Genomic DNA, 24,568 nt, shown 5'->3' on the forward strand with positions numbered 1-24,568 from the left:
AGACGGGCTGGTCAGTGAGCAGGCAGAGGACCACAGGGGGACGGCCCAGAGCCCAGGGTGGGGACATTCCTAGAGAGAGCAAGCAGCAAGCCCATCACAGACTGGCCGCCGAGGGCTCAAAGAGGATGGTCGGTCCAGGCAGGTGGCCAAAGGCCTGCTCTGGGCATGGAGATGGGGTTCCAACAAGGTAGCACTTTCATAGGGGTGAAGGTCAAGTATCACGTCGCAGCCTGGGTTGCTTTGCAGAAGATGTGGCTGAGCTACAGAGAGGAGCAGGCGACGGGGCATGATCACGGGGTCAGGTGCCCCGCTGTCCCTCGGCCTGTGTTTGAACTTGGTGGTTTGAGGAGTGAGGCTCTGAAGCCAAAAGAACTGTTTCCATTTGAAAGTCACTCCGGGCGTAAGTGACATCTCATAGGGGTGAAGGGCCAGCAGGGCATGGGTTTGAAGGCTCTGACCCCAGTTCTACCTAAACTCTGCACCCCCACCCATTACTGCAAATGGCAAACGGGGCACTTTAAAAAGAAGTGTTATACTATGTTATAAACATCACAAATCATATGTATATTAGAAACCTGTAAGTTATATGAACAAATAATCTATAAATTATATATGGTTTTGAACCTGATATCTTAGAGGCTGCCTAACACAAAAGGCAGGGCAGTCATCGCCCCAGGGCTGCTGGCTCGCAGGACGACGCACTGGTTCGTTCAGTAGGGTCACGTCAGGGGTACTGTCCACATGTCACAGGCGAGGCCCCGAGGCTCGGACCGCTTCTGCGTTCCCCACAGCACGGTGGCACTCAGCAGCACGGTCTGCCAGGCCGCTTCTCCTTCCACTCTGCCCACACAGTGGGCTGGCGTTCCATAAATGCCTTGGCAGGCTGACAGCGTAGCTCAGTAAGATATTAACCACCTCTGCAAAATATTCAGACTTTAGAAAACTACCATGGATTCAACAGACCTTCATGCTTTTCAGTCCCTAAATCAAATTGGAATTAAGTCGACGTGCAAAGGGTTAGCCACGGGGAGCTCATCAGAGCTTGTTTGTGGAACCCGAACAGTGGAAACAATCTAAATGTTCGACAATAGAGATTAATCAGATTAATTGTAACATAGGCATGCACTGAATATGATGCCACATCAACAGGCAAAATACGCCCTGCCTGGTGGGTGGGGCTCTGCGCTGGGCATCATCCCGCCGGTTCGATTCCCAGTCAGGGCACGTGCCTGGGTTGCAGGCCAGGTCCCTGGTTGGGGGTGCACAAGAGGCAAAGGACCAATGTTTCTCTCTCTCTCTTTCTACCTCCCTTCCCCTATCTCTAAAAATAAATAAATAAAATCTTTTCTTAAAAAAAGGCAAAAATACAATCACATATTTGTCTAGGTGGAAAAAAGGTTAGCATGGTGTTGTGTGACAAAAGCAGGTTATAGTTTATGGACTATACATCCAGCATGAAAAGGACATACGTTCTTGCACAACCAGTAAGTACACTCATCTGCACACACAAACGTCTGGAAAGGTGTGACCCAAATTCTTGCCCGTGGCTGTCTCCGCCGGAAGGGCGACGTGCTGTGGGGGACTTGAATTTTCTATTTTCTTGCATGTGTTTGAGAGGGAGGGCCTCTGTGCAGCGTATAACACATTCTAGCTAATGAAGGAAAGGAAAGAAAAGGGTTTCAAGTCTGCGCGTGCGCTAACGCTGGCTGACCGTTGCAGGTGATTGTGAAGACAAGAACGGAGTACCAGCCGGAACAGAAGAACAAAGGGAAGTTCCGGGTGCCGAAAATCGCCGAGTTTACGGTCAGTTTCTTGATGGTGAACCAGAAGGGTAAAGGTAAGGCCGGCCTCAGCCGGCTCACGCTCCCCGCGCTGGTGGGACAGGTCCCGCTGGAGAGTGGCAGACGACAGGCATTTCTTGGGACTGCACTGTCTGGGTCGCTGAGTCTAATCGAGTCCCAGAAGCTCTGCCCTTTGAGGGCGACCCGCACTCTCTCCTGCTTCGGAATGTTGGGATCATTGGAAAATTGCTGAATGTATCTCATTTCTTCTTGTTCCTCCTGTCCCCACCTCTCTGCCTTCCCATCACGGTCTCCAGGAAATGGGATGGAAACGTGTAAAGGAATTCAGAGTTTGGTCAGTAGATGGCTGCAGCCTAATGCAATAAAGACAAAGGGGACAAAAAGCTGATTCAGTGGGGAGACCGAATAGGTGCCACTCTGTTTCCTGGTGGAGGGGTCACTAGGGAAGTTGATGAGTAGGTGTCTGAGGGAGGAGCTGCGCGAAGTGTGCTTGGCGGGTATGGAAGGAGGGGCCTCCGGGGAGCTTCCTAGGGAGGTCATGTAGGACCCTGGGGGGCTGAGAGGAGCAGGGCTTGTGCAAAGGCTCTGAGGCTGGAGGGAGTCTGGCCCCAACACGGAATAAGAACTGGGGCAGTGAGGCTGGGCTGTAGGAGGGGCATGGGGAGCAGGTGGAGACGGGGCAGGAGAAGTGGGCAGAGGGCAGACGGTTCCAGGCCTAGCATGCTGTATGGAGGGGTTTGGGTTTTGTGCTAGAAGCCTCTGCAAGAGGCATGAATGAATCTGGGTTTCAACCAAAGCACTGGCTTTTACATGGCTGAGGGCTGTAGAGGGCAAGAGGGGACATGGGGAGAACATAGGCTATAGCGGTTGTCCAGATAAAAATCACCAGCGGCTGCGATAAGGATAGCGAATGTATAGAGACATGGGCAGACCTAAAAGATACTTAGGAGGCGAAGCCGGCCATGGGAGCAGCAGAACAAGGGGTCCCGTGGATGGACAGTGGAGCAGGCTGGCTGGGTGAGAGCTGCCCACCAGCCGTGTGGCCACCAGCAGGGCGGTAAGTCTGGTTTGTCGTGTGGAGACCCTACGAGCCTGGCTGTGATGATGACATAGGGAACAGAGCGCAGCACTGGGCTCTGCAGGAGAAGCACACAGCTAATAGTCGCTGTGTTGTGGCAGCTATGACTGAGGGCTAAGGAAGTGGAAACTGCGCTCGGTTGTACGTGGATAGATATCCGGGTCTGTTTCTGTTTCTGTCTTTCTTTGCGCTAAATCTGTGTTCCAGCAGCTGGGTATGTGAGCCCGGGAGGGGATGTGGCGTCTCCCTAGGATGTGGGACTTCCCTGGACGCTGACCCTGCTTTGAGAGCAGGGATGGCTCTTATTGTTGGCTGTTGCTTCAGTGTCTGGCACACAGCGTGAGCCCAATAAACGTGGACTTGACCTGAACTGCCTGCAAGTGTACTCAAGAACCCTCAGGTGGTTGTGTGGGAAGGGCTGGGGTGTCCCAGTGTGTCATACACGTGCACCAGGCAGCAGAGGTCTTCAGAAATATGTCCTGATGCTTGTATAAGAATGTTGATTACAGCCTTGGCTGGTGTGGCTCAATGGATTTAGTGCCAGCCTGCGAACCAAAGGGTCACCAGTTCGATTCCCAGTTGGGGCACGTGCCTGGGGTGTGGGCCAGATCCCCAGTAGGGGGTGCACGAGAGGCAACCACACATCGATGTTTCTCTCCTTTTCTTTCTCCTTCCCTTTTCCTCTCTCTAAAAATATATGAATAAATAAAATCTTAAAAAAAAACAATGTGGGAGGTGGGGGTGGGTAGGGCAGAGGAAAGTAATGGGGGGATAATGGGGGCAACTGTAATTGAACAACAATAAAAAAAAAGAAAAAAAAGAAAGTTGATCACAGTCTTATTTATAAAACCAAAGTACTGGAAACACTGCCGGGTTACCAACGACTCCCTCACGGTCCCGTAAATAGGCCCACGTCCAGAGGGTGGACCATTTCAACAGTTCCTTAAGAATCACTTTTTTTCAGAGACTATTTAGTTTACTCTGAACTATGGGCCTACGAGTTACTTTCGTGTTCTTTTTACTTTCCTGTGCTTTCCAAACTTCCTACGAGCATGTACCGTTTCAATAACCAAAAAAGTTAGAGTTACTTTTAAGATGTGCTCTTTTACCAAATAGAGTGCTGCAAGTTTTGGATGAAACTATTCCTTACTTTGCAGTCATTGAAATGATGGTTGTGAAGACAGGCAATAACTTGGGCAGGTACCTCACAGAGAAGATTGTGTGAATAAAGCAGAGGTTACAACTCTGTGTTTTCTAGGGTTGGAACTATAAAAAAATCACAAGTATGCCGAGATGGGACGTGGAAAGAAATGTATCAAACTGCCATCTGTGCCCCAGACGTGGTGTTGGAGCATGGTTTCGTTTGTCTTCTCTTTGGCAACTTTTGGTGATGTGGCTATTTTATCATACTGAGTGCCCACGAACCTCTAAGAAATGGACATAATCCCATAATCCCCCACTTCTTAAAGGGCCACTACAGCTCTCAGAGCGGTGATGTGACCTGCTGCCCAGCTAGCCAGTGGCAGAGCCAGTGCCGGAGCCAGGCCTGGCCAGCCTCTCTGCTCAGCCCCGCGCCTGCCTGCAGCTGGGGACCACAGGTTAGAATAGATGTGAGCCAACTAAGGGCAAAGCTGGGGCTGGGCTGGGGTCTAGGGCCCACAGAAGCTTCCACGCAGTTTGACTGGGTTAGGCCTGGGGTCAGGAAGGAAGAACGCTGGGTTTGGGGACAGCCCTTCATCGGCACTGTCAGATGCGGGCAGAGGGCCCTGCCGCTCAGGAACAAAGTGGGAGGAACGGAGCGAATTCCTCTGCTTATGTAAAGCTGTGCACCTTCATCAGCTCGTGCTTGCTTTCCTGAAGAGAGCTCCCTCTGGGCCCAGCGGGGGAGGCACCTGCGGGGGCCAGGGTGGCGCCGGGGATGAAGGAGGCGGCCGTGGTGACAATTATGAGTCTGAGGTTTCAGCTGTCAGCTGCAGCAGGGCTGTCACGGAGGTGGGATTTACAGGACTTGGTCCTGCTTGGAAAAGAAGGAGGGGTTCGAGGGCATGTGGCCTGGCTGCCTGGGCAGAGCAGGGGGATGCCACCCACTGCAGGTGGAGGTGGGGAGACACACTGAGTGTGAGGGGCCTGGTATGTGGGGGCGGTGGAGGCGGGTGGTGGTCTGACCGTCCCTGGATGTCACTGGTCCGGGGCTCAGGGTGGAGGTTGGGGCTGGAGATCCGGGGCTGGAAACCAGATGTTCTGTTAGTCTCAGACAGCGTGATGCTGGTAAACCTGGTTGGGCACCCCCCCCACCCCCGCCCAGTGTACTGTTCACAGCAGAGGTAACCATGGGGACAGCAAAGATACAGCCATCCCTCATTCTAATACCTTTGCAGAGGTGGAAGGGGTTATGACTTCACATTCCAAAATTGACCTGGAGAGAGCAGCTCAGAGCAATTAAGCTGTGAGAGAATGAGAGAGGAGAGCAGGGTAGGGAGGGATGATTTGAGGAAGATTGGCTGGAAGAATTGCCTGGAATATTTGTTTTTTCTAAGACCAAGAAAGCTCTTACAAAGAGCCACAGACATGAAATATTGTTCAGCAACCTTATTTGAGAAGGGAGGGGCATGCAGAGAGAAGCCCCTCCTTCTTTTTTACTCCTGGGAGCCTGATTCTTCTAAAGCTAATTTTGCTGTGGGAGGGGCCAGTGCTGTGGGAGGGGCCAGTGTTGTGGGATGGGCTGATGCTGTGGGTGCAGCTGATGCTGGTTTTATGGAAGGTGTTGGAGCTTGGAAGGTGGTGGTGGCATGGAACGTGCTGGTGCGTCTGGGCATGCTCTCAGACCTGGTTGTCCCTGAACTGGCATGACAAGGAGCTGAGTGTCGCATTTGGAAGCTGCTTGTATTAAGTGGATGAGAGATGTTTTGGGAACTCTCGGACTTGGGGGCGAGATTCACCTGGGCAACTCAGATGATGTCCTCTTAGCTTCTTAATCTTGGGAAAGTTCCTTCACTTCCCTGAGCTCCTGACTCCTCATCCAAAAGCCAGGACTCAGTCTGGCCATACGTAGTCCAAGTCTTTGTCACACTCTGGACCTCGCTTACTGAGTGGCCTTTCATTTCTCTCCTCTTCAGGTCCCTTTTTCCCTCCTGGGTTCTTAGCTTTCTGCCTAATTAGCTGAACTTTGTCTGTTGACTGAAACAGACCTGGGCGTCCCTTCCCCGGCTTGTCCCCTGGGAATGTGGCTGGGGAAACCTGGACGAATTGTCCGAAGGGTAGCTAGTTCCAGGTCAGAACATGGCAGCCTCTGGCCCTCAACGGTGGCCCCTGGAGCCATTTCTTTGCCTCCCAGGGAGCTGGCAATATGTTTGGGTCAGCTATTTATCAGCACACCAGCCATAATGTGAATAATCCTAAAGATGTTTTACGTCCACTTTTCAGCCTCACAGCAACCTTGCGAACTTGGTCCTCTTGCTACTATCACTGTCCCCAGTCACCAAGGAAGAAACTGATGCTCAGAGAGGCGAAGTGACTCCCGAGGCCACTGAGCCAGGCAGGACCTGTCAGAGCAGAACAAGAATCCAGCTCTGTGCCTCTGTTTCCCACTCTCTCTGCCATACCTTGGTGCCACCGTGCCATGTCCTTTTCAAGTGGTGGCCTACTGCCTTCTCTCCATCCTTCCTGTTTTGCTTCCTTTCTCCCTTGTCTTTATTAAGGTTTGCTCCAGGTCGGGCTGCGTGCCAGTTGTTGGGAGAAACTAAGATGCGTAAGACAAATCCCGGCTGTCAAGAAGCTCGCAAATGTGTGGGTTAGACAAGAGTACTCTGGCCACCTTCTCGGCTGTACTGTCCCTCTGGAGCCACCTTCTGGGTTTGGTGCCTCGTCAGGGCCCTGCAGGTCCCATGGCACCTGATGGCTGCTGCTGTATTTGCCACCCCCGTCCGCAGTCTCTGACCCCCGGAGGGCAGGGCCACATCGGGACCCATCATTTGTTCCCAGTTCCCCGAGCAGGGCCGGTGTGGAGTGGCTGTCGGGTGTGCTGGAACATGAGCCCCGGTCTCTGGGGACAGCCTCAGTATTCATTGCTGACCACACACCCTGGTTCGGGGTCAGAAACTCTGACTCTGGTGGCTGTGGCCCGGGCACACGGGGAAAGGTCCTGGGGGTGCCTGCAGGCCGGCCCCAGAGCCCAGTCAGTGGGGAGCAGCTAGAGTGGGAGGGACCAGGACTCCCCATTCCTGCCAGACAGATGGACAGACGAAAAGGGAGAAGTGAGTGAGGGTGCTAGAACTTTCCACCTAAAGACCTGCTGTCTGTGAGCTATTATTACAAACAAATGGCAACAAACAATCAAAACAAAAGTCAAACAAAAGCCGAGTTGAAGCATCAGGCCTCGCATGATAGCGTGCTGCGTTTTCACGGTTCCATCCACCCGCCGGCCCAGGGGGCTCTGTGGTGCTCTGTTTCCACGTGTGAGTGGCACTTCATGGTGTCACCCCTGAATGGTCCCAGCTGCCAGGCTGGGGCACTACCACCCCACTTGCATGTGAGGAAGGCAGAGGGGTGGGTGGTTTGCCCCTAGTCCACAGCCAGGAGGCTGTGAGCCAGCCGTGCTCCCGGCCCAGCCCCGAGCAGGGCACCACCACTGGTGTGAGAGCTCCAGGGAGGCTGCTACCAGAGAGGAAGGGGAGCTGCCTGGCAGTGTGGAGCTGCCCGGAGATGCTGAGGAGCTGGCCTACCTGCCAGTTGTGTCTTTCCTTTTCCTCTGTCTCTTCTATCTGACCAAGGGATGGGGTCTTGGCACTCCGCTCCTGTTCCCTCCAGCGCCGGCATGGGAGGCGACCCGCTGGCATAGCCGGCAGAGCCAGGCCCCTCTCCCTCCTGAAAGTCTCAGTTCTCAGTTCTCACTCATCACCTCCTGGACCCTCCGTCTGCTTTCCCTGCCCCATCCCGTCCACTCTTCTCACCACCCGCCTGCCCCTGGAGGAGTCTTCCTGAAGCGCACACCCCACCACGGCATTGCCGTCCTCCAAACCCTGCTGCGGCTGCCTTCGCTCACCTGCCGCCTTCGGTGCCCCAACCCGCCCAGAGCGCTGGCCTTGCCCGCATGACATGGCACTTTGTACACCTGCCTGTCTTGCTCGTGTTGTCTCTTCCCACTGGAATACCCTTGTCGCCTTCAACACGGGGCAGACCCCCTATTCGTCCCTCAGCACCCGGGTCAATGGCTCTTGGCCAGAGTGGGCTTGCCTGCCCGCCCATGCGCAGTCTGTCCTTCCCCATTGGGGTTCCTGCACCTGCTCCACAACCCTCTGTTCTAGCACCGGCTACAGTGTTAGGCCCATCCATTTACCTGCTGTGCCCCCTCCTGACCTGAGGCTGGGACGGTGTATTGTCATTTGTTCCCAAGAGCTTCGCCAGTCCCTGGCCACCCTAAACACCAAAAGATTTCTCCAATAACTGAATAAACAGGCGAGTGAGCAAACAGAAAAATCCCCGTGGCTGATGCAGAAACTCTGCGTTGATAAACACCGTGCCCTGGCTGCCTCATTTCAATAGCTTTGTCTAAAACCGGGCCCTCTCTCTGCGCCTTGCCCGTGACGCGTTCTCATCCATGTCTTCTCCCTGCACCGCCATCCTAGGGAGGGGAGACCCCATGTTTAGCTTCGGCCTATGCTTCCACTGTCCAAGCTCCGGGGGCCGCCTCTCATGGACAGGATTCTAATATTTGCTGACACCAGCAAATGGAGATAAGGAATTTTTACTTTATTATCTGCTGTCTTGGTTTTTATTGTTCTCCTATTTTTTAAAAATGTAGTTGGAGGAGATTTTCAGATAAGTTATTACCAACACTGCCTACTGGGTGAGGGGCAGAGTCAGGACCCTGCAGGGGAGCGTCTGCATGTGAGCATGCGGGGCTAGAGCTGCGATGGGGTCCGAGGTTCCTGATGGCCCCTCTGGCTGGGGTTTATTGGAAATCCAAATGGAGGTGTCAGCCTGTGTCGCTCCTCCTCGCAGGGTCTCCTGAAGGTGATCCTTGCTGCCAGCTCAGTGTCTCCACACTGACTTCCTGCCCTCTCAGCGTCCTAGCAGACCACCGAGGCTTTTCACACATCCGGGTCTTTGCTAGGCCCTGTCCTTTGCCTCTGTGGCCATCCCACATTTTCTGCCTTGTGACCCTGCCCGGGTCTCCCCTCCTCTAGAAACCTGCCTTCAATTTCCCAGGTCAGTCTCTCCTCTGGGAGTTCCACGGTCTGAGCATCTCTCTCAGCTCCTGCCCCTGTCACTGCTCTGAGGTGGCACACTGGCTTGCCTGGAGCTCCCCTTCTCCCAGCGGGACTGCAGAACGTGGCACTTGAGTCAGGGTGTCTCATCTGTTCACCTCATCCCCACAGTCGGGTGATAAAAGGAAAGAGGCTCATGGCAAGTAAAACAATATTTTAAAAAGTATTATTTGTAATTCATCAATAATAATAATTGCCATTTTATTGAGCTACAATTATGTGCCAGGTGGTTAGCAAGTCATTTCCCATTTGATCTCTGCTGTCACTCACGCAGAAGGCATTGCGTTTGATGTGCAGGGGAGCAAACTGAGCATCAGAGAGGTTAGGCAGGGCGCGCAGGCACACCGAGTCGCCACGGGGAAGCACAGGCTCTTTTCATCCAGAGGGGTGGTGCCTGCGCATCCCTTACAAGGGGGTGTTGGCATGTGCTCTTCTGTCAACCGTCTTCCAAGTCAGGAAACCCTGCTCACTGGGGAACTGGCTAAACCACACTGAACTATCTTCTTAACCAACATCACCCAATAAGTTTGATAGATTAAGAAAAAAGAAAAAACAAACAGAACTGAAAAGTGGTCGCGAGATGCTGACATTCTGCTGCCCCGCCGGCTGCTTGGCAGACGTCAGGCCTGTGCCCCTCTGGCTGTCTTTCCTCCTTTCTTTTCTTTGCACTCTTCGGCTGAGTCCCGAGAGGTACTGAGCCAGAAGAAAATGCAGAAGCAAAGATTCCCCAAGGGAGAAACGCCACTTTCCTCGTGCCGTGTCACAGGGCCCATGCCCCTGTCACCTCTCGTGGTGGGAGGTGTCGTCTCCTGGCATTCTCGTTCTCTGGGCCTCCATGGCTACAATGCGTAGTTACATGAAATGTGATTCTTTTTGAAAAAATGTATTATGTTTAAGCCCCTAGAAGTGTCAGAGGAAGAGAGGTGCTCACAAAGCGACTGCCTGTGCAGCTTGTGGCATCACCGCTGTGTTCTATAATTACACGAAAACTAGTTGGCATAGCAACTGCCGTGCAGACCTAGCCTGCTCCTGGAGATGCTGGCAGGCTCCTCAGCTCTGCGATCCGAGCAGTTCGGGGAGAACTGGGTTCTCTGAGGGGATTCGGCCCTCCCTTGGGTGACAGCCCTGGACTTCTAACTCTCCGCCACCTGAACTCAGTTGTACCACGCGGTCTGAGAGACCTGGGCTCGACGCGGGCTCTAAAGGCACTGGCTGTGTGACCTTGGGCAAGCCACGTCACCGCCCTGAGCCTCTCGTAAGCTGGGGTGGGGGTGTTTGCAGTGACTGTGTCAGCGGTGCACCTTGCGGAGGGCCTGGCCCACAGCGGCCCCTGGTTGGGCGTATCAGACGCCTTCCCCTTAACCTCTTCGTGGTGGACAAACAAAAAGTGGAAAATGCTGAACTGGGGGGATGTTTTCATAATCTTTATTATTATTATGAATTTTGAGGGCATTTGTGGCTTGATAACCAAGTTAGTGAGTAGAAATTCTAGCATGAATCACGCATGTTGGGGAGAGGGAGGGAGAGAGTAAATGAATATTCAGCTAGATGAAACGGACTTGAATTGAAATCCTTCCAATTTTTTTCTTTCATCGCATTTTTCTGAGGCTAAGAAAAAGATCTCTAGTCTCTAAAAAAACCCTCTAAACAGACTAAGAAAACCTGGTTTCTTGTCTCAGTCTCTGGGCCTCGGTGTTCCCATTTGTAAAACGAGGAAGCTGGGTGGGCCGGTCACCAAGGGCTCTTCTGTCTTTGGTGTTCACACAATAGTGATTCTCAACCACTATGATGGGGGATGATTTTGCTCCCCAGGGGACATTATGGTTGTCAGAACTGGTGTGTGCGTGTGTGCGCTTGGCATTTAATGGCATTTAATGAGTAGAGGCCAGAAATGCTGTTAAGTGTCCTAAGGGACAGGATGGCCCCCATAACAAAGAATTATCCTGCCCCAAATGTCAATAGCATCGGGGCTGAGAAACCTTGGTCTAGGATTTACCGCCATGCTTCTTGGTCTAAAAACAGAAATCATGCTCCGGTCAACCCACCAAGATGCACCAGGTCTGTGTGGTCCTCGGTTTGGTTTCCTGGTCATCTCCTGGATGTTTGTAGCCTTGGGAAAATTAGTAAAGGTAAAGAGAAAAGACTTCTCAAGGGCCTAGGGGCTTAATAAAAAGTGAGATGGCTGTGGAAGGTGGGAATAATACCTTCCTTTGAATTTCCTTTTTTCTTGGTGTACTGCATAACTCTTAAAGACCAAATGTGGATGTTTTCATGGGCAAAATGTACAGAATGCAATTTTAGGCCCGTAAATAGCTTTATTGTGATTTTTCTATAGAGGATACGAATGAGTCTTGTTTGTGTTTCACCTGGACCTCGTTTCCAGCTTCAGTCTTTGATTTTGACCTTCCAAGTCGTAGCCAATGTGCGTCTCTACTCCAAGTCACATGCAAGTGCTTCTCTCTCCTGCTTAAAACCGTTCTGGGGCTTCCCTGGCCTTGAGGATGGAATCTCAACTCCTTGGTTCTTTGAACCTTGTCCTCAGAAGCTGTTTCTTACTCATCTCCTCAACCTCCTCTCCTTCCTGTCTTACCATCCTTGCTGCCAACCTGAATTACTCTTGGAGTCCTGGACACACATCCCATCTCGTCTCCACTCCTCAACTTAGCCGTTCCCTCCGCCCTGAATGCTTCTCTCTGCCCCATTGTCTGGTGCAAACCTATTCCTCTCCAAGGCACCCTGAATGTCACCTCCAGGATGCACCTGTCCTAACAGCTGGCCCTTTCCTCCTCTGGGGCCTTACTCATGGGGGAGTTTGTCTACCTGGCCTCCTTTGGGCAGTTACTCCCTTACCCGCATTCCTCCGTGGCCCCAGGGGCATCTGGGCTCCTGAGGACCAATGCTGCCCCTCCTGATTCTGTCCTACATCCCTGTGACTGTCGACCCTGGGGGGCCACTAACTTTTCTTTTACAATGAAATAGAGTCACACAATTACACACGGCAAAATTCCAACCGTACAGAGAGGCGTGCACTGGAAATAAGTCTCCTTTTATCTCTCTTGACAATTCTCCTCCCCCCAAATAGCCATGGTCCACGTGCAGCTAGATACATTCGAATTAATTAAAATGAAATAAAATTCAAATTCAATTCCTCGGTCGCACAAGCGACACGTCAAATACTCACTAGCCACACGAGCCTAGCGGTGACCGTATGGGACAGCTGGGATTTATAGGACGTTTCCATCGCTTCAGAGCGCTCTATGGGGCAGTTTAGGGGAGCCCCTCCCGTTGTCAGCGGAGGCACGTTCCACACGTCAGCATATATATATATATATCTATACACGCACATACATACATTGGATCTCCCTTTCCATGCTCTCCGACGGGACCAGTGTATACACATTCCTCTGTACCTTGCTTTGTTCTCTTATCTGAGACCCTTCTGCATCAGCGCATGGAGATCCTTTCCTGTTCTTGCTCACGAGTGCATGCGGAGGGTTCCCCCAATCCTTCTCCATCAGCGGCCTGGTGCTGCTCTCGCTTTCTGTCTTTCGCCGCGGGGAGCTTCCCAGTTTCCTGGTCACGTACGCGCCCATGCGTCCTTCATATGTTTTACAAGTATATTTGGAGGGTATGAGAATCTTCCTCTTAAAAGCCTTGCCAGAGGGTATGTGAGTCTCCCATTTTAGTAGGTTTTGCCACATTATCTCCCAAAATTGTCCCACCAATCCCTCCTCCACCATGCCTACGGATGTGCCCTCCCCCACATTGTTAGTTTCAACAATCCTGAAAAGTTTTACCAATCCGACAGATAGAAAATGGCACCTCAGCTTTGTCTAAACTTGTCTGTCTTTCACGAGTCTTGAGATTGAGCCTCTTTCCTCGTGCTGACTGACCCTTGGCCTTGGCTTCTTTCCAGGAAGACATTCTGTTTGGTTGGACCACTTGTTAATCCTTCCCCCGCCTCGGCACGGCCTCTCCCGGAGCTAGGAGCTTAGTCATCCATCCTCGCCTGTTTGGTCTTTTCTCAGTTGTCCTCTGCCTTTGGTTTTGTTTGTGGTGTGACTGCTTTCCCAAGCCTGTGGGGTGTCTTACTTCTGCTGTGATCACCAACTCCAGGAGGTGTAAAGGGAAGTACGGGCACCCCCGACTCTGTAAACACTGAGGCCTCTCCCACCCCACACTCACGTTTCCTGCTGCTACTCGAATGATTTTATTTTTTTCTGTTAACATTTGGATCCATCTGGATTTGTAAAGAGTAAACTGGGAATCCAACTTCATTTCTGTGTGAATGGCAAGGGGCCAGGCGGTCCGCGATCACGAGCTACTCGTATCTGACTTGGCGGCCACCTTTCCCAGATTCCTCACTCCCACGTGCGTTTCAGTTTACTGCTCAGCTCTCTTCTCTTCCGCTGGCCTGACCATGATTTGGTGTTGGAAATGGAGACAATGACAAATTTTCTCAATTACTTGTTTTACAGTGCATCTTAAAAATCTGTGTAAACTCTTCTTCCCTCTTTCCTTTTACTTTTCAGAAACTCCTTACCCAATCTTATATGTTTGTTTCTCCCTGTAAATATTAATATATTGTTTAGGTTCCCAAAACCATGCTAATTTTTAATTTGGGTTTCATAAGTTTCTGGATTAATTTGAGGAGAAGCTACATCTTTAACATTTTGAGTCTCTCTATCTGGAGACAATATTTAACTTTGCATCTGCTGAAGTCTTCTTTCAAGGTTCTCGACTGAGCTTTAAAATTATCTTTATAGTTCTTAAATGTATTTCAAAGTGTTTTACCTATTTTTTGTTGGTAATAATAAAGGGGACCCTTTCTTCCATTATATTTTTAAACCAGTTGTTATTTATACTTAATAAAAATTCTTTTCAATCTTGTACATTTGCCACCAGGTAGTTATCAACTTTTCTTATTGTTTCTAATAGTTTGTTTAAAAATTTGATCCCTTAAGGAAAAAAAAGAAACAATTTAAAAAAGAGAAAGAAGAAAAAATGTCAAAAAACACTTTGATTCTTTGGGTTTTCTCTGTATATAACATATCATCTGTCCACAATGCCAATATTGCTTCCCCTGTGTGGCCTTTGGTTTTCTTAGGTTATTGCTTCTGCCCAAATTTTAGACCCCCGGCGCTGTTTCCCTGTGCAGCTGCAGTGGTCAGGACCCTCACGTCTACTGTTCTCGTGTTTTACCATCTACATTTGGATGGACTTGTTTTTTCCCAAAGCCCTTTCTGCATTTAAGGTGATGTACGGTTTGGCTTCTTTGACCTGGTATTGTGGTGAATTATGCTGAAAGGCTTTTAAATATTAAGCCATTCTTACACGTTCTCCTTTGGTAGGGGGCAGCACCGGACTCTGCTTGCTGATATATTCTTTAAATCTTTGCTTTATTAAGGTTGCGAGGTTGCGTTACGTTCTCTTGTTTGCGCTGTCTGGGGCAGGCATGGTATTCAAGTCACGCCGCCTTTGGAAAGAGAGCAAACACACGTGCCGTTTTCTCTCTAAATGCTCTAGGAAATTCGAAAGAGTAGAAATAATCTGTTCCTTCAACTTTTTGTTAAAGAGTTAGCTCATAAAATCACCTGGCTTAGTGATATTTGGATGGTGTAGGTAGTTTTCAGTAAATATGTGAAGAATTAATAACAAATAAATTCCACTCGCAAGCAGCTACCGTCTAACACTTTGAAAGATGACATTTTGAAACAAACCCATCGTCATTCTCTTAACTGTGTCTCCTTCGGAGATTTTTCCCTGAGGGGCCCCGTTCAGTCAGTAAGTACTTAGAGAGTAGCCACCGTGTCCCAGGCCTTGGGGTCGGTGGTGTGGGTGATTCACGGAATGCCAGACACGGCCCACGTCTGGTGTCCTGGAAGGTAGGCATGCATCGGAAACCTCCCTGTATGTGAATTTGAGTTTAAAGCCACAACGTTTATCACGGAATATTAATAGGGCTCAGGGGTCTGTGTTCTGTTACCCTTCAGGCTTACATTAGTCATTACTGGACCTGCAGAACAGCATCCCACTGCAGGCCGCACACACCGATACAACAATTGCCTCCTTCTTGTGCTGGGGCCACTGCCATTTCTGACGCTGGTCTGTGGGGGTGGAGCCCTCGCCGGCCTTGCTCACCTGTGTGACTCCCTCTCTTTGCCTCCCTGAGCTTTAGGTCTTCAATGTGTTGGATGAAGATAGTAATTTTGTTTTGTGATCCTTAGACGAGACGTCATATATAAAGCACTGGAATACAGTCGGTACCCAGTAAACCTGAGTTTATCGCCTCATTTTGGCATCTCCCCAAATACCTGGCTCAGTACTGGACTGGGAAGAAGATGATCGTGGAATGCTTGCTCAGGTCTGGGTTATTTTTAAAGCCCTTGCCTGGTCTTCCCACCTCCCAACTTCACCTCCTCCAGTTCCATTTCCATCCAAACTGCCGAAGTAATTAAAAAACAGTGTTTTAAAATCCTCACCCAAGGATATGTTTTCATTGATTTTTAGCGAGGGAGGAAGGGAGAGAGAGAGATACAGACACATCAATGTGAGAGAAAAACATCGACTGGCTGCTTTCCCTAGGCGCCCCAACCAGGGATCGAACCTACAACCTTTGGTGCATGAGACAAAGTTCCAACCACCTGAGCCACCCAGCCAGGGCACCAGAGTAACTTTTAAATCTCAAATGGAACCATGTCAGCGAAGAGCAGATAGCTAGTATTTACCTGTTAGCCCTCCAGGACCCCATTGGATTCTGTGGGGGACCCATGCTCCTTCTTGAGCCTGCCTCTGTTTCCCTTTCAAGCTTCCTGCTTCACCATCACATACCACCCACCATACCTTTGCACGGGCTGTTGTCTCTGGCCGGGTCACCTGGTCTCCCCCCACCCCCCACCCAATGCGCCCAGCCCCGGCCCCGCCCCCTTCCCTGTTCTGTCTTTATTACAGTGCTTCTCCCTTGCCTTCAAAGGTCTCTCCTGAGGGCAGAGGCTGCTTATAAGCCATCTCTGCCCCCCGCATACCTGGCCCTGGGCCGCTGTGGACGAGCTGTTCCGTCCATGTCTGTTGTCAGGGACACAATTAGTCCTTGGGTTACATGGTAAAATATGAATGAGATTTTCTCCATTTCAGCTCTCCGAGGAGCCCTGGGGAAACGGTTCTTTAAAACACGAAAATGAGGTCAGGAAAATCAATTGCGCTTCTCGGCGGCAGGGGATGAAGGGAAAGCTTGACTTTCCCAGCCTCCCAGGGCAGCAGAACAGAGTGGAGAGTTGGAGGCACCTTTCGTGTTAACGCGGATTTCAAGTGGAGCCCAGGCTGGGACTCGCCAAACCATTCAGCCGCCCACTTGTGAAATTCAGGAGCACACGCATGAAAAGCCCCCAGCACGGCCTGTTCTTCTTTTCAAGGAATAATGGGCTGGCCGGGCAGCCTTAGCAGTGAGTTTACAGTTAAACGTCCATGCACCAAGGTGCCTCTGGACCTAAGTGGGGTTGGGGGAAGGCCAGAAAGAAATAAGACAGGAGGGTGGATATCGCTGGGGCATCTCCTGAGGTCCAGGCACCGTGCCTGTTGCCTTTGGCCACTCCTCTGACCCTCATCACTGCCCGGTGCTGGGGATGATGTCGTCATCATTCTCACTGCACACAGGAAAGTGGGAATGTAAGACGGGGTGACTCGCCCACGGCCACACGGATTAGATAGGAGCCATGTGTTTATCTTCCCAGCAGTCAGTGGGTTCTTATTTTCTACCAGGGCTGTCCAACCGTTTGGCATCTCTGGGCCACCCTGGAAGATGCCAAACATTAAATACATTGAGGCGCATAATCATAAAAAAAATCTCATCGTGTTTTGTGTAAAATTACGATTTTGTGTTGGGCCGCGTTCACAGCCATCCTGAGCCACCTGGGGCCTGGGGACCGCAGGGTGGACCCCCCTGTTAGACTTCGAATGTTTGAACGGATCCAGTTCCTGTCTTGGGTCAGGCTTCTAGTAAACCTGGAGCCAACTTATTGCCCCCAGCTGCAAGTATGAGCACCGTTGTAAGTCCCACCTCCAATTTACGGCCACCCTCAGCCCTTCCCTCTATTCCCGACCGTTTTCCTCGTCTGGAAAGTGGGGACATAGAGCAATACCGACCTCCAAGGGTGGTGCGAAGACACCACGGAGAGACCCTGTCACAGGCTCCAGGCAGCACCGGGCACACCGCGAGCGCCCTGTGAGTGTCGGCGACGACTAAATCGTGGAGCCTGTATGTGGCCTTCAGTCATTTCTGGAAAAAGAGAGGGTGTCGTAAAAATAAGATGAATGGAACTTGTTAGGTGGCGCTTACTGACTGGCACAGATTGATGGAGCACCTTCCACAGCCAAGCCCTGAGGTCCTCCAGGGAGCAAACTGCTCTACCCAAACTCAGGTCTCGCCTAGGCAGGCATCAAACCCGCTTTCTCAGCCTGGAGCTAAGAACACTCCACACTCCCTGTTTCGTTTTCCGTGTCCAGGAAGAGACTCTGACTGGAACCCCACCGCCACCTCGCAAAGAGCAGCTTCTCCTCCCGGCAAGGAAGCCAGGCCTTCCCTCTGGGCCCTGATGCCCAGCGCAGCCCCCTGCCCGGTGCTGGGAGGGCAGGGCTGGAGGGCACAGCTGAATAACCACACATACCGGACCCAGGCTGCAGCCACTGTGGGAACTCGGTTGTGGGAAGGGGATGTCACCAGATTCCAAGCCCTGGCTCTGGTGCTCTGTGCATCCGTCTCTGGGGCCCCACAGGCCGGCTGTGTGTGCTGCCCGTGTGTCTGCTGGGTGACTTGCTCGCCTTTGTTGAGTCAGAGCCATGATAAAGGACGGGCACTTCCATTATGCGGAGCCAGGGAGCAGGGGGCGAGAGGCTGGGGCCCGATTCCTGCTCCAGTAAAACCATGGGGAAGTGCGGTAAGGTAGTGACTCAACAGACCATTTTGGTGCAATTAAGAGGTCCAGCCAGCAGTCTGCTATTTTAGTGACAGGAAGTCAAGCAATTGGATCTCCAGGCAACCGCTTAAGGGGAGGATTTCACCAATATTGACGGCAAGGAAGCCCAGCATCGCTGGGAGCTCCACAGCCAGGTTCGTAGGAGCCGTCCCTGCAGCGCACCTGCCTGGTGGCTGGGTGCCTGGACAGGCCCCACATTTGCAGACACGGACACCTCTTGCTTAGGCCACACAGCCAGCCTGGTTCTAGAGCACAGATCCACCCACCTTGCACCGATTCCGTCTTAAATCCCGGCACCCCAGTCCCTGAAAGGCCCAAGGCGAGCTGCGGCACTGCCCGTTCCCTGAGCCCTTGGAAGACTCCGGTTCTCTCAGACAATCGATACCTTCGTCAGGGAATCTGCGTGAACTTCACGCCCTCGCTGCTCCAGGACAGCTCTGCAGCTGCAGCCACGCCCAGTGGGAGCAGCAGGCCGGGGAGGGGGGGAGCATTCGAGTTTACAGAGTTTCACTTTGTCTGGACCATCTTTTACAAAAGGCTGGGGACTGGGAGGGTCACAGTGGAAGCCCCAAGGCCTCTCCTTGCCCTGCAGCCCAGACGGGAGGAAGGCCCCTGTGTGTTGGGCAAATGTTTGAAAGGAGAGGCTCAGCCTGTCCTGGCTGAGTGATGCTGGGGAGTCCCCGCAGCAAGACAGGGAGAGCGGAGCTTCATCGCCCAGTTGCTGCACGTGCCCAGTAACACCGGGTACGGACAGCCTGGTGCCTCGCTTGCAGTAGAGGCTCCATGAGTGGCCCCTGGCGCTCCCGGGGCTGCCCGGGAGCCAGCTCTCCACCCAGCCCCAGACCAGCCCAGCTCCCTGATCACACCTCCCTTCTAGAACAGATAGGGGGCAAGTCCTGGTCTCAGCCGTTACTGCTATCTGCACCAGAAGTAGCCACTTTTTGAAACCTTGTTTCCTATAAAATAGGGTTAAAAAGATGGATTTCACAGGATTGTCGAAAGGTTTAAAGTGAAAGCATAGATTTGTATCTGCTGCCCCCCATTTAAAATTGGGAAGTCACACTTATGGTTTAAGTCTTTTGGGGGCTTTTCTGAAAAAGCAGATCAGCCACGATGGGGACCTCGTTCCCGTCCTGGACCACAGTTGCCCGGGGTGGGAGGGGCACGTCCGCCCCCATCCCCGTGGTGCCCGCCATGCCTCATTTCCTCACCGCTGGACTTCCTCACTGGTTTCTGTCACCGGTCTGCTCTGTGCTTGCACATAGCAGGTGACTAGAAGAGGTTGGCCCTGTCCCTCTCGAAGGCTGTTTAGATGTAGGTACACATGTTCCTATCTCCGTTTTGCATTTGTCTTTTGTTTATTGGCTTCTAAGGACTTTGTGAAGCCCGGCCTCAACTTCTCCACCCTGTAAGATGCTCACTGCCAAAGGTCTTAATATCCTCTGGTTCAAGGTGACGGACAGCGTGAACTTTCAAAATGAAAAATACTGCAGGAAGCCAGAGATTTCTCTCTTTCATAAGCTGGCCCCCTGGACCCTCGTTTCTTCCCTTTAATGACTATGCCAATAGCAGATTAAACTGGGAAATGAGCTATGCTCTGAAACGTTCCCATGGAAATTGTGTTTTTTCTCTTTCAAGGGTCCCATGAGGGTTGATGCGTGCCTGGCTCCGGATGGGCTTGGGCTCCCGCTCCTCCTTCCTGGGGGGAGTTTCTCCCGGGAGACTCTGGAATTACTGCTCCTAGAAAGTCTGAGGCCACAGATGTTTTTCCTTTTCCTTTTCAAAAGGCAATTTACTTCGCTGGATTCACTGGGGCCCCAGAGAATGGGCTCTTCATTGGGTTCTGGGGGGGCTTCCACGGGGAGCGGGCCCAACAGTTTGATAAGGCAAGCTTTCAGTTTGGGGATGGGGGAGTCTGCGCTTTCCTAACGGCGCCCTGGCGGAGACATTCCTGGGACATGGAGCGGGTGAAAGCGCGCACAACCTTTGGAATCATGCCTGCGTCCAATCCCTGCTTCTCCAGCCTCCGGTCTTTGCGTTTCCTGAGGCAAATGGCTTCTTTGGGTGTTACGCTCTTCAAGATAGTAAGACCTACCTTTGTGGGGCTGGTTTAACAATTATTACCAAGAAAGAAAGTTAAAACAACCACGCCATGTTTAGTAATTCTTAATGTCCACCGTAAGCTTTTCCAACGAAATCCTCCTGGATACGGGAGCAGGGCCCCTAAGCCCAGCCAACTCCCTCTCCAGGATCTGAGCCCCACTGAGGAATTCACGTCAGAGCAGGGAGGAAACCAAGCAGATGCCCACTCCCCAGGCCTCCCCTGCCATTTGAGGGTCGGCAGTTCTACCCAGGACATGATGTCACCGTGGAAATCGCTCTGATCCGTTCACTTCCCAACGTGCCCCGCTTCAGACCAAGGCCAGGTAGCTGACCTGTTTGACTTCCTGTCGCCTCTCCCCACTGCTCCCCTTTTACAGAGGGAGGAGCTGAGGGAGCTCAGGAGAGACTCGGGGCCCAGGGCTTTTGCTGGGGGCTGCTCACAGGGGCGCCTCTGCCTAGTGCCAGGCTTTGTACCCAAGTGCCTGGCCCCCAGAAAAAGGTCAGCTGCTCAGCGTGTTGTTGCTACCGTGTGGGCAGAGCAAGCCACACAAACTCATCCTGGGGACGGTGGGAGCCTCCAATAGCCCAGCTCCCAGACGCCAGCCAACGGCCAGCCTCGCCAGCAGTGGCCACTTCCCCAAGAGTGGCCGCCTCAGGTCCCTCCATTAACTGTTGTCCGTGAAAACTCCTCCAAGACTCCTCCCTGGGCAGGGGCAGCGGGGGGAGTGTGTGTGTGTCCGTGTGTGTGGGTCTGTGGGTGGGTCTGCAACAGGGCCGGAGAAGGAGGAAGAAGACTGGGTAGAGACCCTTCTGCCCGCTGGGCAAAGGCAGAGCTCCGGGAGTGGGGCCAGGGTGCAGAGGACAGAGGACCCCGCCACATGCGTTCGCGGCACCGGCGGGCATGATTTCTCCCCCGGGGCAGGAGTCAGGGGGTGACATGGAGCAGCTCCTCCGGCTCAGAAACCCCCGCTGGCCCGCATCATGGTGCCTCACCCTGGAAGTCGGGGAAGATGATTTCTAATTTTCCAAACCAATTTTGCTGACCCGATTTCCTTTTTTTTTTTTTTTTTTTTTTTTTTTTTATCAACTCTTCTGCCAAGAAAGGGGATTGAGGAATGAAAGTAGCTTAATGGAATGAGCTCTGTGGGCTGTGGGGCTGGTGTCTCCATGGAGACGGGGATGCAGCTGCATCCAGCTGCGGTGGGCTCAGATGCAGTGAGGCAGCGTGTTCCCCTGACGGGGACCGGGATGTGAATGGACGGCCCTCTGGGCAGAGCGGATGCCGGGGTCTGCTCTGGGGCCTGGCTCTGGACTTGGCCAAAGCCATGGGTGTCAGTCCTCCAGAGCTGACTGACATGCCCTCCGTGGCAGGCCGAGGCCAGGAGCTGGACAGGAGGCCCCCGGGAGACTGGAAGGGTAAAGGGGTCACAGGAGCACAGGTGATTGGTAGCCGTGGCAGGACCACCCATGGGGCCCCAGAGAGGCCTGTTGTGAAGGGTGCTGTGGGGAGACGCCCTGATGTGTGTGTGTTTGTGTGTGCACGTGCACACGCGCGCAGGTTCCTCAGGTGGTACCAATGGTGACGTGGGGCAGGTAGGCAGAGGCCACGGGGTGAAGACAGTGGAGTGCCAAGGAAAGAAGATGTGTTCTGGACCCGTTTAGAGCTGGCTTCTCAGTCTTGCTCCTCTACCGATAGGCTAGACAACCCTTACAGCTCCCCAACAGCCTCTGAGGTCCTGGGCTCATCCCCTGAGAAGCAGGAATGTCACGGCCCCTGCTTGCCAGGCAGCCCCAGGGCGGGCCTGAGCGGGAGCATCGGTGGACCGTGCTGACAGCGGAGGTGCGAGTTTCTTGCCTTCCTCTCTTCAGAAGCCGGAGCTGCGTGGAGACGCTGGTTCCTGGTGCGGTGGCAGAGAGGGGACCAGAGCCTCTAGGTGTGGGACCCGGGATTCTGTGTCTGATCCATCTCCTTAGATGGTTCTGAGCCTCAGTAAGGTTGTAGGCCCATTGTGTCAGGGCTCGAAGTCAGCCCCACATGGGGCGACGTGGGATTTTTAGCCTCATCGCGAACTCTTCAGAAGAGTAATTTAGGAAGATCCTTCGGTGGCCAGCAGGGACGATGCATCGGGAGGGGGAGGCAGGAGAGGCCAGGGAATTGACGGTCCACGCCTGAGGTGCTCTTCTGGCCCAGCCGCACAAACCAGCAGCAAACCCTCCGGGGAGCAGGACCCGCGGGCCTCCGGAAGCCCGAGGACAGAGAGCACCTTGCTCTGGGGGCTGTCGGTAGTTGGGAGAGGACCGGTCACAGCGGACGGCAGCACAGTGTAACACCCGATGGTCTGGTCCTCATACTGAGGAAACGCCTGAACCAGATTCAGCCCTCAGGACGCACAAGGGCAGCGAGGGCAGCACGAAGCACGAGTCTGTCACTTTGGCGTTTACACGGAAATCGTCACGGCGGTACTTCCCGGTGGTGTTGTGTAGACTCGCGTGGGGTGAAGAGTCATGTGCACATGGCAAAGCCGAGGCCTCCCTCGGTCCTGGGGTGGCCCCACTCGGTATGTGAGGGTGTGCTTTGTGACCACGGAGTTCCGGATGGGCCACTGGGGGGCGAAATGAGAACCCGCAGAAGGAGCAAAGATTTCTGCAGGGCTGCGCGTGGCCAGAATGAATAGGAAGCACGTAAAAACAGGATTATAACGAGGGTTTTCCCTCTTGGACTTCCAGTCTTGTTTTTATAATCGGGGGCAACGGGTTTTTAATAAAAAGAAACACTAATGTAGTTACAGATGGGTGGACAGTATCAGGTACGGTTAGGCAGGGGGACTTCAGACCCGAGTTCAAATCCGCACTGTGCCCTTCCTTATGGAAAGCCACTCATTGCCTCAGCCTCTGAAAGACCATCTGCAAAATGGACACATGGATGGCACCTGCCCCACAGGGCTGCACGGACTCACAGTGATGTCCTCATGCCCGCACTCCAGGGATGCTGACTGAGGTCATGACCCGGGGCCAGGCCTGTCCCCAGGGCTCCGTGCACCGCCACATTCTGTCTTCCGACAGCCAGCATGAGGACGCCAGCAGCATCCCTCCCATCGAGGGAGAAGGAGGTGGAGGAAGGCGGAGGGTTCCCAAGGGCAAGCAACTTGTCCAGAGTCACACAGCGAGGGGCAGAGCTGGGCTTTCTGTCTAGACAGCCTGGCTCCAGACCCCACTCAGTTCAGTGCTGGGTGCTACGGCAGAGGAGGCTGGGAAACCAGGGTGTCCCCGGGGCTGGGTTTATGGAGCCTGCCGTCCCCTCGCATTTCCCACTCAAACCCCATTGTCAGAACCTCTGGGGCCAAGCCAGGAGTGAGGCACAGGGTGGCCTGATTGTGTCCCTGTAGGCTCCAGCTGTCGCTTACAAAAGACGAGGGCCCGCCAGCAGCTCTATCTCCCCACGAAGCTCCACTCCCCTGATGTGAGTGGGTCTGTGGCTCTGAGGAGCCCAGGGTCTGTGTTCTTCATGTAAGGGCGGTTTATTGGGCCTCAAGGGGCCATATACCGTGGAACACAAATGTCTGTGAAGATCACGTTTCCACCCGTCACGAGGGTCCTGGATCAGCGTCCTGGCTGGGCTGATGCAGCGGGAGGGTTGTTTTCCTCCTCTCTCTCTCCCTAACCCTGGGGACACCGCGTTGGAGGGGACATGTCCTCCCAGAGTAAGTGTGTGGCATGCCTGGTCTTGCATTGTTGCACTATCGTAGCCAAATGCAGCTGCAGACCGAGAAATGCTCAGGGGCCGGGCATAGGGTGGTGAGGACCGAGGGGCCCACTCAGGCTCTGCTGCTTCAGAAGCCGTGGTTTACTTTTCTTCTAAATCCAAAAATCCTTCCCTCTATGAGAACCTTCTCTGTCATATTTCGAGGCCAGCTGACTCAGCCATCAGCTTTTAAAAATAGCGTGAGAAAAAATACAGGTTATGTAGCTGTAGATGCCCAGTGTCATGGGGCGAGTCCCTGCCCCTTCGTCCAGGGGCTGGGGTGGGTAGTGTGGGCCCGGAAGTGCCACTGAAATCAGCCAGTTACTCCCCAACCCTCTTGGTCCCCCAGGTTGTTCGGCGCTGTGCTACTTTGTAAAGCTTGCTTGTAGTTTATCATCAGGAGCTGGGCTCTCCCCCTGGGCAATTTGGGGACCACTAGGTGCTTTTGAACAGAGAAGGGTCGTGCCTTGGCCTGGACTTTGAAGGGGTCTCTCCGGCTGCGTTTATGTGAACCTGCCGGGGGGTCAAGGGGGCTGCTGGTTGGGAGGCTGTGTGGCTGCTGCAGGTGAGAAGTGGTGATGGTGTTGGCCAGGGTGGAGGGGACC

General features: G+C 53.0%; 1 protein-coding gene across 1 annotated transcript in view; it reads left to right on the forward strand.

Annotated features, from left to right (window-relative positions):
- Positions 1-24,568, forward strand: part of NSG2 (neuronal vesicle trafficking associated 2) — a 37,044-nt gene that overhangs the window by 9,670 nt on the left and 2,806 nt on the right. The window contains exon 3 of the mRNA XM_024577044.4: positions 1,720-1,803. Coding sequence (XP_024432812.1) covers positions 1,720-1,803 — 84 coding nt within the window. The remainder of the gene's footprint in view (positions 1-1,719; positions 1,804-24,568) is intronic.

The sequence above is a fragment of the Desmodus rotundus genome, chromosome 6 (genome assembly GCF_022682495.2).
Source record: "Desmodus rotundus isolate HL8 chromosome 6, HLdesRot8A.1, whole genome shotgun sequence".
NCBI classification, from domain to species: domain Eukaryota; kingdom Metazoa; phylum Chordata; class Mammalia; order Chiroptera; family Phyllostomidae; genus Desmodus; species Desmodus rotundus.